The sequence below is a fragment of the Drosophila serrata genome, unplaced genomic scaffold (genome assembly GCF_035046125.1).
Source record: "Drosophila serrata isolate PLE 108 unplaced genomic scaffold, ASM3504612v1 contig_176, whole genome shotgun sequence".
NCBI classification, from domain to species: Eukaryota; Metazoa; Arthropoda; class Insecta; order Diptera; family Drosophilidae; genus Drosophila; species Drosophila serrata.
The window spans coordinates 78,217-96,345 of record NW_028257074.1 but is presented as its reverse complement, the minus strand read 5'-3'; the positions used below and the strand labels follow the sequence as shown (position 1 = coordinate 96,345).

Sequence of the window (18,129 nt, the reverse complement as noted above, 5' to 3'; positions counted from 1 at the left end):
AGCAGAGGCGGCGGCGGCGGCGGCGCAACACCGACGACAGAGTGTCTGGCGGCGTAGCATGAAACTGGCGACATTCTGTCTGGTGTCGATCGTTGGCAACGTTGCCGATTTTCAACAGCGGCAGCCACAATCGGAATCGGATTCGGAATCTCATCGCTCTCTTTCGGCTTGCTCTCGCTGGCCCTCACCCCCGCCCTTGTCGTCTCTATGCCACCTCTGGCTCCTTGGCTGTGTACCTGTTGGGCGAGCTTGCGAGCCGTGCTCTCTCTCTCTCTCTCTTTGTTGGATCAGCAGACAGAGCGACGTCAGCGAATGAACAGGCGTTGGATGAATGTGTACTCTCTCTAGCCCCCCCCCACCACTTGCGCCCTATCTCTCTAGCTTACTCTCCCTCTCTCTCGCTGTGGTTCTTTTCGTTCATTCTCCCCGAACCACATTCATCCACACACACACACACACATAGCGACGAACTTTGGCGCTTGCTGCCTACGTCCGCTATCCGTTTGCCATCCCGCTCTAGCGCCTGCTGTTAACCGAAACGTGTGAATACGAAATTAAATTAAATAACATTAGCTTGGTACACCTTGCCGATTGCCACTGTGCAGCGCACGCTCTCTCTCTCTCTCTCTCTCTGCTGCCGCCAACGCAGACGTTGAGGCGCCGTTTTTGGTTGAGCAGAGCTTTCCTGTTGTTCTTGTTGTTCTTGTTTCTGTTCCTGCCTGCGAACGTGGCACAAAGCTGTGATCCTGAAAGCTCTCTCGCTCACTTTGGGCATTTACAGTGAGAGCCACCTCTGTGTGTATGTATTTCCTGTGGAGCAGCCAGGGTTGCCGCATAACGAAAAAAAATGCAACGAACATGGCGCCAGGGCTGGCCAACTTAAATTAGCTAAGCTACCCCCCCCCCCAACCACCCCACCCCGCCGCACTCATTGATTGCCTCGCTGCCGCTCTGTCTGTGTCTTTCCAATTGAAAATCGACAACGGCGCAACAACCACTGCAAGCGGAGGCGTCGACTCCCGACATCGACATCGACATCGACGTCGACGTCAACGTTGCCGGCATACATAGTGTGGCGCTGGGGGGGGGCGGGGGGTTGGTAGTGGTGTGAGGTGATGAGTAGAAGGAGAAGGGGGGCGGCGGGCGCTGTGCAGAGAGGAGAGGAGCTCGAAAGACGAGTTATGTGTGGTGTGTGCGGTGTAAAAAAAACCTGTTTGTTTAAACAACAATTTTGTACTAAAAATACAAATGCCGCACAGATACACACACATAAAGCTGTGAAGTGGAAGAATAAGAAGAAGAAGCAGCAGCAGCAGCAGCAGCAGCAGCAGCAGCGGGAGAGAGGGCTAGCGGGAGTTCCAACGAGCACGAGTGCGAGAGTGAACTCGTAATCGCATACACACACGCACACCACTGCAAGTGTGGCGCTTTATGCTGCGCTGCTTGGGGCGCAGCCAAAGAAGAAGAAGAATAACCGATGGAGGTGGGGGAGGAGGAGGAGGAGGAGAAGGAGAAGCAAGCAAGCAAGAAGCAAAAGCAGCAGCAGCAGAAGCAGCAATGGAGAGATGGAAGAGGAAGAGCCGCCTGCCAGTTTGTCTGCCAGAGTGCGCCACACAGTCTTCGATACGGTTCTCTCTCTCTCTCTGTCGCTCTCCCACCTCCTGCTCCCCCGCCTCCTGATCCCGTGTGCCACCGCTGTGCACAGCTGCATCGGCAGAGGCAACTTTTCGTTGGATTGCTTTCGTTCTTGTTGTTGCTGCTGTTGTTGCTGCTGGCTGGGCACGTAGGCGTCCGCTGGTCTGTCGCTGTGTTCACACCTACAGTCGTGCTAATAGGGACGTTTAGCATACAAAATAAAGCGATCTGTTTAAGAAAAATAGTTGAGAAATATAAGAAGAAAAGAGGAAAGCTTGCGGGAAAAACTAAAAAGAGTTAAGGCATAATTAAAATGAAATTTCTAGGTTCCTTTTTACAAGAAATAAGGAAAAAATAATGTATATTTATATATAATTAAACTAAAAAGATATAATATAACTAAAAACAATTAAGGCATAATTAAAATTAAATTTCAAGGTTCCTTTTTACAAGAAATAAGAAAAAAATAATGTATATTTATATATAATTAAACTAAAAAGATATAATATAATTAAAAACAATTAAGGCAGAATTAAAATGAAATTTCAAGGTTCTTTTTTACAAGAAAACAAAAGGATAATTAAATATAATTAAATTATTAGCACATTTCACATTATATTGCAATTTTTAAGAATGTTTATTTTCTATTTGGTCAAGGCTAGACTTTATTATGTATAAATACATTTTATAGCGCTAATTTAGATTAGCTTTGTTATCTCTAAAAATATAAAAAAAAAAAAACACAAATAAAGCAGAAAATCAGCAAACGGAGTGAAACCATTGATATTCCCTTGAAATTTAAATTTGTTTTAAACTGAAAGTAGCTATTTTTGCGACTGTAGCTGTAGGCGCTGCGTTTGGTATTTTTTATTCCTATTTCTTTTGTTGTGTCTCTGTCTGCGTGTGTGTGTGTGTGTGTTACGTGTTCGTGTGTTGGCGTTGGAGGGCCCCAATATTTGAGGCACAGGCCCCAGGCAGCGCCGTCTTCTGCTGCTTCATTTTCTTCTGCCCGCTTCTTCTGGCTACTTTTTTTGTTGCTGTTTTTGTTGTTGTATTTTATACATATATATGTATATATTTTTTTTACGTTATTTATGCGCTTTGTTCATTTTGGTTCACGTTCGAGACTGCAAAACAGAAATTGACTCAATTCGACGACGACGGCGGCGGCGGCACCCCCTCCTGACCCCTTCTGGGCCGAGCCCCCCTCTGAGCCCCGCCTCTGGGCCAAAAAAGAATGCCGCGAATTGCAACCGCAAAACTGCGACGCCGGCAGCAGCAGCAGCAGCAGCAGCAGAAGCAGAAGCAGCGACGTTTGCTAACTAGCCTGGGCTCCAAAGAGGTGACTTAAAGGAGAGGATGTTAAAAGGAAGAAGATGAAGGAACACCTGAAGCTCCAAGCTGTGTGTGTGTGTGTGTGTGCTGGAAGAAGAAGAAGAAGCAGAAGAAGACCCTTTTGCAAAGGAGAGAAGCATATGGAAACAGAAGAAGGAGAAAGACAGAGAGAGAGAGAGAGGACAACGAATGGTAGGAAAAGAGGAGGGCAGCGCATTAAAAGTCAGGCGAAGCGAGGCGAAAAACAGGCAACACACAAGGATCCAAGAAATTCCAATTCTTGGAAAAGTTAATAAAAGTTTTGCCTTCGCGCATTGCCTTTCTCATGTATGCACTGCAAGAAATTGTAAAGCTTTCCAGGGAAATTGATTAAAATTGTTGTTTTGAAATTCCTTTTTGGTTTTTCTAAAACAAACTTAAAAGTTTCTCATCACATAACCCACTTTTTTTTAGAACAAAACTTCAATGCGATCGTTTTGATTTCTTATTAATAGATTTGCATTTATTGCTATAATTTTTTCAAAGTGTAGTTCCCCCCTTTTGCTCCACCTTTTGCTGCTCTTCTCCTTGGACACACACACACAAACACACACATGCACAAATTTATGTGGCGCGGTTTTTTTCCTTTGTATATGGTCAGCGTGCATTTTTATGCGCCTTCCAAAACCGCCAAGGCGGCGGCCCAATGTCTGGCCCATAGGGGCTCCAAATACACCAAACACCAGGCACTGGAAGGGGGGGTGCTTGGAAGGCGGCTTGGAAGGAGACCTGGAAGGAGGGGGGAACGACAGCAACGACAACGTTACTTTACCATGACGCTGGCTTTTTGACTCGCAGCTTTGGCAGGCCGCTTTCTTTTCCAAGAAGAACTATCCATTAGGCGCCTGAGTTCGCTTCGGTTCGTAGTTACCTGGAATCGGACTTGGAGTCGAGGAATCGGCAATTGGGAATCATAAGGGGATTGGGGGGGGGGGGGACGGAGATCGTGCAGCGAACGATCCTTAATGCCGCCATTGGAAGTCGTTAAGATTTCGAAAGGGGGGGAGGGGGAGAAGCCGATGGATTGACGGACTGATGGACTGAAAATGGATATTTCACACATTCTCAGCAGTAGCTAAGCAAATGATACGTCATACGAGCGAAAAGGCTATAAATGTCTCAAGTTTTTGGGTTACATAATATGTAGTTCCCTATATAGGGGGATCCTTTACAAAACTTTGAAAGGATTGGAGATTAAGGGATTAGATACTTTGATTAGATACTTTATAAGGTTTATGGTGAGGAAGTAATTCCTAGGTAAACTTTACCAACCTCTAAAGTTGTAAAATATCAAAGTAGTAACATATATCATAGGTTTATCTTATATTAAAAAGGATCTAAGTAACTATAGATCCTAAAAGTGAAAGAAGCTCAGGAGATTCTAAAGCTTTTCCTTAAGAAAATCATGACATCATCTCTAGAAAAGACAACCTGGAAGCCTAAAGTACCTCAGGCGATCCTAAAACTTTACCTCGTCAAGGTTACCCAATCTAACTTAACTCACGACTAGTAACACGATGCTCTCTATCTCTAAATGAGCTTGCCAGACAATATAACCTAATCATTAATTAATTAATAATATTTAAAGTGATAAGAATCGATCAGAGTATTTGAAAGACAGCCCATCATCATACAGATAGTTTAACAAACCCACACACATTATACAATGGACACAGATTGATATGAATTAATCTGAAATGTAGCAGAGACGTGTTATAGTAAAGATCACATTGCTGTGCTAAAATAAGAGTGAAACATGCAATTTGTAAATATAATAATATCACTTAGGCCTTCTGTTGCTGATATAACACAATTGTTTTCCTGGATGGTATGCCTTTTTTTGTTTTTTTTTTGTTTTGTTCGTCAACCCAAAACGTGATCGGCCCACGTGGATCGGTGGGGGGTAATAGGGTTTATTTGAGGGGTGACGTACCCCATAAAGATACCCAGAATGGTGGTTGGTCAGTGGCAAAGAGATAACCCCGGGGGCACTACGTGTTCAGATAGATAGTACCGATATGAGTGGGCTCTACAGCTCTGAGCTGTGTATATACTATATGTATATTCTATATGTGTATTCTGATTCCGATTGTCGACGGCCACTATAGTGCACTTTGTAATTGCTCGAGCCCCATTCCCATTCCGTCGAAAATTGTTTACAGAATCGACTTTTATTGGCCGACAAATAGAACTTGGCACTTGAATCGCCTTTGTTTGATCTTATCGCCTGATAAGGCTATATATATATGTATATATATGTATATTTTCTTCTAGTGGTTTAGTCATAAGCTAAATGAGCATGTCTCTTGTTCATAGTTCAGGAATTTCCTGCTTTGTATTGTTTCCCCAGAGAATCATCACATGGTATTCGTCCTTGTGATGAAATTATATATCATTGATATGAAATATATATAAATCTAGAGGTATACGAGAATTGTGGGAGATTTAAGGTTATAGGATCGTATTTCTTTATACTTCTCTATAGGGTTTGGTGGTATCTTGTGTAAAATTTAGACTATATTTAAACAAGTACCACTGATTTAGTATTCATTAAGTTCTATGAGCTCAAAGCTTCAATCATCAAACTAAATCAATCTTTTTCATCAGCATCTAGAAGATTTAAGCTTCAGAAGAAAGTCAAAACAGTATCCTTTGGGTTTTGGGAGCTTGTTTGCTTTTAAAAATATGTACTCTTTGGATACCATATGTATTTTAAGTAAAAGACAAGGATATTCTAGGTAAAAGAATGTAGTAAAAGCTATTGAAGACTTAATAAGATTGTGAGGAAGAATTCTATATAGGATCTAGTAAGATATTGTAGCTAAACTCGTCTGTAGAAAAGAAAACTGTTTAGAAGATTCTCTATCTTTGTCCTCAGTACCTTCTGTCTTCTAGAATCTTCAACTGAGTTTTAAGAGTCCTTGCAAGTATTTGGTGTTTTGAGCTTAAAGAAGAATCTTCTTACTTTAGAAGAGAAACCCTGACTTTGTAGAAGAATGACTATATTTCTTTATATATAAAGGATATATTGTATGTATATGAAGGTTTTTGATTTTGCCAGGATACGCATTTTTGCTTCTTCTTCAACTTCTTCTCGAAGCTCAATCTTGTGGAGCTCTTCTTCGCGCCTTTCCTTGCGTTGCCTCGTTCTTCTCGTGTCTTCTCGTATCTTCTATCTCCTTCTGTCGTTCGGCGTTTGTTTGTGTGGGCTTATTCAAACGCAGACAGCGCGGCGGCAGCGTCGGTCAGCAAAAGCAACCTGAGGCCCTGCTCCTCGGTCTCCTTCTCCTTCTCCGCCTCCTCCTCCTCCTCCTTCTCGTTCTCCTCCTTCTCCACATTCTCTTGCCACGATCGGAGATCATAGGTGCCCCAGCACGTCGTTCTCCTTCTCCTTCTCCGCCTCCTCCTCCTCCTCCTTTTTCGCTGCCGCGCCCTTTCCCTTTCCCAATTTTTTATACTTGTTTTTTTTTTCTTCAACTTTTTAATCAATTCATGTGTCTGCGTGTGTGTGTGTGTGTATAGGTTTCTTCGATTTTTACGTTACCTTTTATATTCAATTTTTATCTCTTTGCCTTCGTCTTTTCCGCTTCTTTTTTTTGTTTTGTTTTTTTGATAAATCGATTTAGAAGCCGACGGGGTCTAAATAAAAAAAAAAAAAGTGGAATTCTTTTGATTTTTATGTGAGATTGTAAATGTATATATATGTGTGTGTGTGTGTGTTGCTTTTGAACTTTTTTTTGTCGGTTGAATTCTGTGGATATATGTTATGTGTGTGCGGTGTTTTTTTTTCGGCATATTTTTGGGTTGTTTGTGGCCGCTTTACTTGGAAATGCAATTCAAAAATGTATTTTTCTCGCCTTATTTTTGGTTCAAGATTTTTAAAATTGTTTCTTTGATATTTTTAAAAATATTTTTCATTAGCCAAAACAATTTAAAAATCCTATTTTTCTTCATATATGCAAAAGAATGTGAAAATATCCTTTTTTTTTAGGGATACAATTGAAAAGTAATTTCAAAATTGCTTCGTTTGATTAATTTTTTATGTTTTAAATATATTTTGAACTTTATAAAAATGTTAAAAATCCAGTTTGTTTGCCTTTCTTTCAGTGTACTGAATCCTTTCTTATTTCTACTCTCTGTGTCTTGCATTTGTGGCTTGCTTTTTCTGAGTAAACTTATTTTGCTCAGTGTACAATTTATTTTTCGTTCTCTCTCATCCTTTCTTCAGGCTCCATCTTGTATTGCCATCCCTGTTGCTCTTCCTTGATCTTTCCATTCCCTTCCAGACAGTCCGTCGTCGGTGTGTCACACAAAGTGTAGGGGGTACAGTGGGGCGGGGCAGCGGCGACGTGGGAATCATTTCGGGTCCCGAAGATCTATCATCGTTTTTTCAGCTAGGTGACTCAAAGATCTCCGCTCCCCCCTGCTCACCCTTGCTCTCCCCCATCATCTCGCACGCGCAAATTGATGTTCACCACACACTCTATTTTTTTGTTGTTGTTGTCGTTTTTTATTTATTATTTTTTTTTGTCTTTTGTTATTTATGAATTTGCATACACACGCAAGCAAAGCTGCCCACTGTCCCGAAACACAAACACCAACACACATAGAGAGAGCGAGTGAGAGAGGTGACTGCGTGCATATGTGTTTCATTCATGAATTCCAGATTTTCGCCGAAGCAGGAGAATCCAAAGATGAAGAGGCAGCAACAGCAGCAGCAGCAGCAGCATTTTCGTTTGTCATTTGCAACAAGTGCGGGGCACTATTTGTTGTTGTTCTTATATTGCACTCTGCTGCTGCTGTTGTTGTTGTTTTATTTTTTATTTCAAGCTTAGACAGAACGGCGGCAACGTCGACAGAAATAAGCTATGTATACATACATACATATATGTACCACAGAAACTTACATACATACTTATGTACATATGTGCACCCACGGCCATAGCAGCGAGTAAAAAAAAAAGAAAAACAAAAAAAAAAAAAGGAAGATAGTTGGAAATGTCCGTATGCATGTGTGTGTGTGCGTGTAAAAATATATATAAAAAAACAAATGCAGCGCTCGTTGCATTGCACATTCAACAGTTGATTTGAGAGAGTGAGAGAGCAGCAGCTGCTGTCGCTCTCGAGCGCTCAACAAGTTCGAACGACGATCTGTTGCGTCGGTCGTGCGCGAGAGCGGGTGAGCGAGTGCCAAGGGGTGGGGGTCCACAGGGGGAGGGCGTGGAGTGGCAGTGCCAGAATGTCTGGCAGCCACGACTCTGGCGCACACACCCACACTCGGCCACTTGCTTAGCGCTCGTGTGCTCGTGTGTGTGTGTGAAAAACTGGCAGAGCCAGCGAATTTGTAGCGCAGCCAGGCAGCAGTTAAAACAACAACAACACCACACACAGCACACACGGCAACGGCAACAGCAACCGCAACGTCGCTAACGTCGTCGCAGCACAGTGGGGCCAAAGCGAACATAAAGTGGCTTTGGCTAAAGGGCATTCAAAGGGGAAGATATTATTTATTTAATTTATTATATTGGAGGTTTTAAGTATAAAATATATGCGTTTAAAATGTAAAATATTTAAAAAATGTTCAAGTTTCTGGGAAACCAAAATTTTTATATCCGTACAGAGAAAATTCTTCATTACTAAGCCAAAAAATCATTAATTTTCATTCGGAAAGCTTTGCTTTGCTAGTTTTTATTAGGTTAATAAATCTGCATACTTAACTTCATTTCTAAAATTGTTGAAATTTTTATCAATTCTGGGAAACCAAAATTTCTATATCCTTACAGAGAAAATTCCTCATAACTAAGCCAAAAAAGCATTTATTTTAATTCCGAAAGCGTGCCAGTGCTTGTTTTTATTAGATTAATAAATCCGCATACTAAACTTAATTTCTAATTTTTTTTTTTAATTTTGATCATTTTTTTTTACTTTTAACCCCCTAAAATTTTTTCATAACTTTGAAAAAAATAAATTTTGGCCGGACATAGCTAAATCAACTCTTCTGTTCGTGCTGATCAAGAATATATATAGTTTATAGGGTCGGAAACGACTCCTTCACAACTTTTCAAGCTTCTGACTAAAATTTAAATACTATTTTATGATTCAATATTTATCCATATTTTTATATGAAAATTTTTGAGACAAAATCCAAAATTAAAAAACTCATAACTTGGCCAAAAAAGCATTAATTTCAATTCGGAAAGCTGTCCTATGTTAGTTTTTATTAGGTTAAAAAATCTGCATACTCAATTTAAAATTTGAAAAAATTCAAATTTTTACCAATTTTTTAAGTTTTCAATTTGAACAATTTGAGCCTTATAAAATTTGAAAAATTCTGAAGAAATTAAATTTTGTTCGGATATAGCTAGATCGACTCGGTTGTTGATGCTGATCAAGAATATATATGATTTATAGGGTCTTAAATGATTTTTTCACTACTTTTTAAGCTCCTGATTGTAATTATAATACCTCACAAGGGTATAAAAAATAGTTAAACTATTTTTTTAAATTCATTTTTCCCCTTCCCCATTCGACATTCAAAAGACTTTGGCTCCACTGTACCTCCGCCGTCGCGGTGTTTGTCAGTTAGTCAGTCGAGTCGTCGGGTGACTGTGGCAGCGCTCCGGAATGGGTATATGGAATGGGTTGGCGCGCAAGGGGGGCGGGGGTGCGCGTCCGTCCCCTGCTGTCCATTCGGTCCCACCGTGCACGACCAACAACAAGAACAGCAAGAACAACAACAGCACACGGCGCACAAAAGCGCCGCGGCAGTAATAACAACAACAACAACAACAACAACAGCAACAGCAAGAACGGGTACGGCCACTGGGGTCTGGCGTCTCGCTCGCTCCACACGCACACATTGGAAGCGCAGACACCTCGCCGACGATTGTCGTCAGTTTGTCTGCAGTGCTCGGCGCCGTTGTTGTTGCGCCGCGTCTCTCTCTCTCTCTCTGGCTCAGCCACTCTCACTCACACTCACACTCACGCACACCCACACACGAACGCGCGGCAGACAGGCAGGCAGCAAAGGCGGCGCTGTGTTCGAGTGTGTGTGTGTGTGTGTGAGTGAACGAGCACGAGCGAAGTCGACAGCGACAGAGGCAGCGACAGAGGCAGCGACTGAGCGAGGCAGTCTAGAACGTATCTTCGAACTAGAACGCCGAGGGCAGAACAATTGTGTTTTGGATTCCTTGCCGTGCGGATCGCAACGCGAGTTATGAGAACGAAGTGAGAAGAACACTAACTCAGGCAAAAACTTAACAAACAACTGCGCTGGCAAAGCAATATAATCAAAGCATGCACTATATATTTTTTTAACAGTGAATATATTGGAAAAGTAAAAAGCAAAAAACAAAAAACAAATCGAAACGAAACGAATAAAAAAACGCAACGGATATTTTCAAAGTGCGAGCGTGTGCGAGTCGAATCGAATCGAATCGAGTTGAGGTTGAGGTTGAGTTGAGTTTTTTTTTTGAGAGTGTGTGTGCCCGTAAGCGTCGCCGTCGACGTCGCTGCTGTCGTGTGGAACAGAGCTGCCAGATCGCGAGTTATGAAAGCGCAAGCGTCGCACGCAAGTAGCATTAACAGCTACAACAACAACAATAAAAGCACCTAAGAACAGAGCACGAAACAGAACAACAAAATTTATAAGCGCAAAAAATATATATTATATATATTTTTGCTATTTCAACGTTTTTAAACACGCTACAAAAAAAAAAGGAAAACAGAACAAAAAACTACTCTAAAAGATGGATAGCAGCAGCAGCGAGCAGAGTTTGATCAACGGCAGCGGAGCTTTGAATTTCAAGCGGCCCAAGGATGCAACTGCCACGGAGAGCAACAACAACAATGGCAGCAACAATAACAATAGCAGTGGCAGCCCCAAAATGGGCAGCCGTCGCATCTTTACGCCGCACTTTAAGCTGCAGGTCCTTGAGTCATATCGCAATGACAATGACTGCAAGGGAAACCAACGTGCCACGGCCAGAAAGTACAATATCCATCGACGACAGATACAAAAGTGGCTGCAATGCGAGTCCAATCTGCGCTCCTCGGTGGCCAACAATCAGCAGCAGCAGCAGCAGCAGCAGCAACATCCGCATCACCTTGCCCCACAACAGTCACAGCAGCAGCAGCAGCAGCAGCAACAGCAGCAGCAGCAACAGCAGCAGCTGCAACTGTCGCCGCAACAACCCTCGTCCGTTTCGCCCACACCTGTTAAGGTGTTCCATCAGTTGAGCCATCCTTTGGTCCATCAGCTGCATCATGCCCACCATGCCCACCATGTCCATGCCCAGGCTCAGGCCCATCACCATCATCATCACCATCATCATCATGCTGCTGCAGCGGCAGCAGCGGCGGCAGCAGCAGCAGCAGCAGCGGCAGCAGCCCACCATGCCCATCATCTGCTGGCCAATGGAATGGTGCCGCATCCACATCCACTGGCGGCAGGTCATCCGCACTTGCATGTGCCAGTGCCAGTGCATCCGCATATGCAGCAGCAGCAGCAGCAGCAGCAGCAGCAGGAGCAGCAGGAGAAGATGCAACAGCAGCAACAGGAGAAGTTGCAGCAATTGCCGCCAGCAACCAATGGTAGCAGCAGCAGCAGCAGCAACAACAATCAGCAACTTTCAGCGGCCAAGATCGCTGCCGTGGTGGCAGCAGCCATGGCCACCAGCAATAATGCTAGCTCCAATGGTAGCCCCCTTTCCCATACCCATGCCCATGCCCTGCCACAGCCCAGCCCAACCAGCGCCAATACATTGCCATATAGCAGCAGTGCCTGCAACAGCAGTAGCAGCAACAGCAACAGCAGCAGCAGCAACAACAATCCAAGCAGCAGCTGCAGCAGCAGCAGCAACCACAACCAAGTGCCAACACAAGTGCCAATCCTGAGCAGCAGCTCCCCGGGAAGCGCCACCAGCAGTCACATTCCACATATGCCTTATCCCTATCATGCCGCCGCCGCCGCCGCCGCCGCTGCTTATCATCTGGAGAGTCGCCTGGAGGCAGTGGCCACACCTGCCCCAATGGATCTATCCCTTGGCTCCTCCGCTCGCCGCCAGATGCAAATGTTGGAGAAGGATGACCAGGATGGTCATAGCACAGGAGCCGGAGGTGTGGATTTGACCTTCAGGAAGCGCAAGGTGATTACCATGCCAGTGCAACCGGATAAGATTAGTAAGTTGGAGCAGGCGGCCATTAAATTGGAGCCGGAAACGGAAACGGAGAATGAGAACGAGAACGAGGATGTGGAGGTGGATGTGGAGACGGAGCAGCCCGAGGAGCATAACAACAAGCTGCCCTCGAAGCAGGTGAAGCTATTCAAACCCTATTTGCTGGATGATGAGGAGGAGCATGAGCATGAGCCAGAACAGGAGGAGGATAGGGAGGATCTAGAAGCGGAGGAGGAAGAGCAGGAGGCACGGGATGCTGATGCAGATGATGATGAGGAGGAGTCCGAGAAGCAGCAGCAGCAGAGTCGCCGCCTTAAGAAAAAGGCAACGGTATGCGAACAGAGGGATCCCATCATTTGGAGCAATCATCCCTATGCAGCTGCATCACCAGGACGCTCCTCTAGCTCCAGCTTTCACTGCCCCCTGCAGACATTTCCCGTCAGCGTCAGCTCCAGGGGGAGTCCTTCTCAGTTTCAACACGATGCGAAAGCCAATAGTAGCAGCAACAGCAGCAACAGCAGCAGCAGCAGCAGCGCAAGCAGCACACCCCTCAGCCCCTTCTCGGCGCCCGCCCTCTCACCCACCGGCTTCTGTTGCCCCAAAGGATCACCCGTTTCCGGCTACGAGAGCAGCTCCTCCACCTACAGCGACAACAGCAGCAGCCGCAGCAGCACCGGCAGCATCAGTCTCAGTGGCAACTACAGTCTCAACCTGCAGCTGCATGCCGTCTACAACGACAACAATCTGATGTATATACAGCAGCAGCAGCAGCAGCAACATCAGCAGCAGCAGCAGCAACATCATCATCAGCAGGCGCACCTGCAGCGTTGGTTGGATCAGGAGCAGGCGCTGGCCAGGACAGCGACGCCACTGATGCTAGCCACGGGCAGCAACACAGCGCCCACGAATCTGACCCTGGTGGCCTGAAGGAGCAAGAAAAGGATAAGGATATGGAGGAAGGATTACACAGAGAGAGAATACAGAGAGCAGCAATCCCACCAATATCGAAAGTTATGGCAGTCACTGGGCCTGGCCTTTTAGCTAACTAAGCCATCAAATAATATATATATATATATATATCTATTTTTTTTGTCGTTTAATTAAGTACTTTTAATATTAATATTTTAACTAGCACCTAAGTTTTACCTTAAAAGAATTTTAGGATCATAAGTGGAACAAAAAAACATATATCTTCCAAGCATATCAGCAAAATGAGAAAAATAACTAAAAAATAAACCCCGAAAGCAGCCTTAAGTTTTACATACTTATACATATATATTTTATTCTTTTTTTTTGGCTACCATTTAAGAACAAATTAAGCTTAAGTTGTGTATTTTTTGATGTGTGTCTGTATTTTTTTTAATTATTTTTTTTTTTTTGCGAGTGTAAATAATTGTGTAAAAGAAAAATCAAGAAGCAAAGCGAAACATTTGTAAAGGAATTTCAACGCTTAAATTTAATTTGTGAAAACTAAGAGAAAGAGAGAGAGGGGGGGAGGGGAGCGGGGGTTTGAGGAAAAATGTGAGAAAAATGCAACGCAGAGAAACTGAGAGAAAAAATTTGTTAAGAGTAAAACACAAGCTTTAAAAACACACAAACACACTTACACACACACATTTGGAAATTGAAAATTGAAAATTCTTGTGATATTGAAAAACAACAAAACAAAATTTTGTCATAAACATAAACAAATATATACAAAAAAATAAAAATTGTTGAAAACTGAAGCTTAAACAATATAAATATATATTCTATATACATAAATATATTTACAAATGAGAGCAAGAAATTAAATGTAAAAGAGTTAACAATAATAATAATAATTATATACAATATACATATATACAATATATTTATATATATACAAAACCAGACTTTTTTTTTTTTGAAGGGAAATCTTTAGAGCTATAGAAATATCAGTATTTTTCTATATAAAAAAAGATATATATTTGACAACAACAAATACAATAATTGTGTGACCATATAAAACAACAACAACCAAGCAAAAATCAACAACAAAAGCGAATTGATTAAATTAACAGCAGAAAACTAAAAACAAAAACAACAAAAAAAACATTTAATTAAACTGGTTTTATCATTGAATTTTGGGGCCGGGATTTTGGCTTCGCTTTTGGGAGGTTTATCCATTGAAATGGGCGTGGTTATGATGGATCTTTAATTTGTGGTTAAAAAAGGGAATTTAACTGGAGAAAAGTTTCTTTGGGTTACAGATAAGGGATCGATTTCTATAAATACAGATGCTTTATAGCGATTGTGGGTTATATTTAAGGGATATAGTCATCTGAACTAAAGGATAACTATAGAGGAAAGTGATAAACAAGCTCAATATCTATATTTTTAGATGGATTTATAGAGAGCTTTTAGGTTTTTTACCTACTTCACTTTAAACAATCTATGAAATTATTGAACTACTGCAATTGTGATTCATTTTCAAATGAATTTGATGAATTAAGGATGTTCATTTGTAGATTTACATATGGAAAATATGATCTTTGCAGAACTAACTGGTTTATAAGCCAGTTTGGTCTCTGAAAACTCCTGAAAAATAGCTTTTGTTGATTTTAATGATGTATTACATAAACATTATAAAAAATTTGATGTTTTGGTAGCTTTAACTAAGTAAAGCTTCTGTTGGATACTGATAAATACTGATGAAACCTCATGCCTCAGGAAGTATCCTAGGAATCTATGTATCAAGACGGACGGCTAGATCAACTAGAGTTTTGATGCTGATAAAATATATATATACTTTATAGGGTATATGAACTAATTCTATATTCTATGAGCTTCAAATTCATGGAATTTGTGGATTATTTCATAAAGTAAAGCTTGAATTATTATGTTCTTATATTTGATAATCTAAAATATATGACATATAATATATTATATAAAATATTATGTATAGAAACTAAATTTATATTTGATGACTTTCAAATTCATGGAATTTTTTTTTGATTATTTCACAAAGTATAGCTTGAATTACCTACGTTCTTATATTTGAATACCTTAAATATGTAATATATAATATATTATAATATATTATGTAGAGGAACTTTATTTTCATGGTATTTATGGATTATTTCATCAAGTAAAGCTTGAATTTATATACTTATACTTATAAAGTATTATATAAAGCTTGAAAATTCAGTTAAAATTTAATATTCAAATGAACTTTGCTTCTACTCTTACCCCAGATCTTTCTCCCATAATCTAGACATATCTTTGGGGATATATCTACGTAATTCCTTTGACTGACTGTTGTAGAGGGATTTATAGCCTTTTGATCTTGGCCGATGATCATCTTGGGCTATGTTTGTGATGGATATGCGTGTCACGGGTTATGGCTTAAGGCTCTCTATGGGGGAGGGGCCGGGGAAGAAGTACTAGATATAGTACCCTATACTATATAGTAACGCGGGCCCCCCTTGATCGGATCTCTCTACACGGTTTCGCGCTGGTCAATTCGCTTGGCACATTTCGGCGGCGGGGTATGACTAAGCCGCAAATTCTATAATGATCGTATTTTTAAAACGTTTAAAAATAAAGTGCTCTCGTTTGCCAATGTGTGCGCCAATCACGAGCCCCACAGCAGCATCAGCAGCACCACCAGCGGCACCATCCATCCCAGCCCCACCACAGTCAGCCACACACATTTCCACGGGCACAGTCACAGTCACAGTCGCAGTCACAGTCACAGTCACAGTCACAGTCACAGGCAGAGGCACAGCCACATCATCGTCAGCAAAAGCGATCGAATTGGATGAAATCCGATGGGTTTTGGGGCTTGGGATTTGTTGGTTCCTCAAGTACAGTGGGTATAGAGGGGAGGCACTAGGTTCTCGAGTCATTGTTTTTCACTTGACGCGCTTTTCCCCCCCTTCTTCTTCGTGTTCTGCTTCAGCAAAGTGAAAAACTAAAGAATTTTTCGCGACATTTGCGAACAGAGAGGATGAGGAGACCTGTTTGGGTTTAGGAATATATTAACAAAGGGAAGAAGTGCCATAATAATGCTCTTTGAATTCTTTATAACCCCATATTATATCGAAAATATAGTAAAGTTTGATCAAGTATCTGTAATTTGATTATAGAATTCAGATTTGTTAAATAAAATATTTATTTATCGGTATGAGATATATATGTATATATCCATAGGAATAATACAATAAAAATGCAATCAATATCATTTAAAACATTTTGTAAGCTTTGATCATATTGAAAATATATTAAACTTTGATCAACTAGCTCTATTTGCATTATAGTATTTTCATAAATCAAGCAAAGTATTGAATTATTTATATACAAATTTAAAATATCAATAAAAAGTCAAATTTTGTAATTTTGTAATTGAATTACAGAATCGAATTGAAAATATATTCCCAATTTTGGAATCGATATTTATAGATATTTTTATTTGACAATTTTTGTCGACAAATCAAAGCTTAAAAAATTCATAACTGAGGCAAAAAAACATTAATTTTAATTCGGAAAGAAGTCCTATGTTTATTTTTATTAGATTTATAAATATGCATACTCAATTTAAAATGCAAAAAATTTAATTTTTGCTCGACTTTTTTTTTATCAGTTTTAACCCCTTAAAAATTTTTGAAAATTAAAAAAAATTTAATTTTTATCGGACATGGCTAGATCGATTCCCTTTTTAATGCTGATCAAGAATATATATGGTTTATGGGGTCGGAAATGACTTTTTCACTTAGTTACAAGCTTCTGACTAATATTAAAATACCATTTTTTGAGTCAATATTTATCTATATTTTTATATGACAATTTTTAGGACAAATTCAAAGTTTAAAAAACTCATAACTTGGCCAAAAAAGCTTTAATTTTGATTCAGAAAGCTGAAAGCGTTTGATTTTATTAGCTTTATAAAACTGCATACTCAATTTAAAATGTAAAAAGTTAAATTTTTGTTCTATTTTTTTTTTGACAATTTTGCACCATACAATTTTTAAAAAATTTTGAAACTACATTTTTATCGGACATATCTAGATCGATTCGGCTGTTGATGCTGATCAAGAATATATGTGATTTATAAGGTCGGAAATGACTCCTTCACAGTTTTAGAAGCTTTTGACTTAAATTATAAATAGAAAATAGTGTCTAGTGCCAAAGGAACTGTAGCAGGAAAAAGCACAGGATCTACATAACGGAAGCTAGCAGGTGAGGAAAATGACCTAATCAGAGGAAAAGCCACACACATTTGCCAGATCGCGGGACCGTGGGAGGAAAGCGACCAAACTCGCAGATGATTGCAAAATTTTCAATTTATTTTTGTGTTGTTTTCGTCGAAGCGCGTTGCCGTGTAAACTTTTGCTCGCTTTCATTTCTTTTCTATTTCTTTCGATATTTTTTTTTTCTATTCTCTGCTATGTATGAGGTTTTCCCTGTGATGCCACGTGACAAATTTCGATAGTTTAAAAAAAAAGAAAATAAAATAAATAAATATATATATATTTTGATTTGCAGGCAGCCAAAAATTTTACAAAGTAAATGCGGTAAAAGGGAGCAAGGCGGTAAGGGATTGATATTTGGCGCGGGAATAGATTTCACCTGAGTCCCAAGTCTCGAGTCTCGAGTCGCGAGTGCTTTTGCAGATGGCAAGATCGCCACCGCCTCCGCCTCTAAATATATATATACATATATATATAAGGTACCTGCAAGTACCTAGTGTACCTTATATACACACATATATATATATATATATATATACATTCTGCTATCGATCGGGCAAAGTTTTTGCGCACCCGCGATGTTGTAATCACAGGAACGGATCTCGCGCGATCCGATCGACGGCAAACGATCGTGACATAATCATGTTATATGAATGATTTTTGTTATTTTTTTTGTTTGTTTTAGGTCTGAACTGTACCTATTTCGGTTATATCTGTGGGATATTCTCTGATAG

General features: G+C 40.7%; 1 protein-coding gene across 1 annotated transcript; it reads left to right on the top strand.

The window, feature by feature from the left end:
* The first annotated feature begins 9,869 nt into the window (after positions 1-9,869).
* Positions 9,870-14,054, top strand: brk (transcriptional repressor brinker). Its single transcript, XM_020951805.2, has one exon. It carries the CDS (start codon positions 10,758-10,760, stop codon positions 13,110-13,112), a length of 2,355 nt encoding a protein of 784 aa, XP_020807464.2. The 5' UTR covers positions 9,870-10,757; the 3' UTR covers positions 13,113-14,054.
* The last annotated feature ends 4,075 nt before the right edge of the window (positions 14,055-18,129 follow it).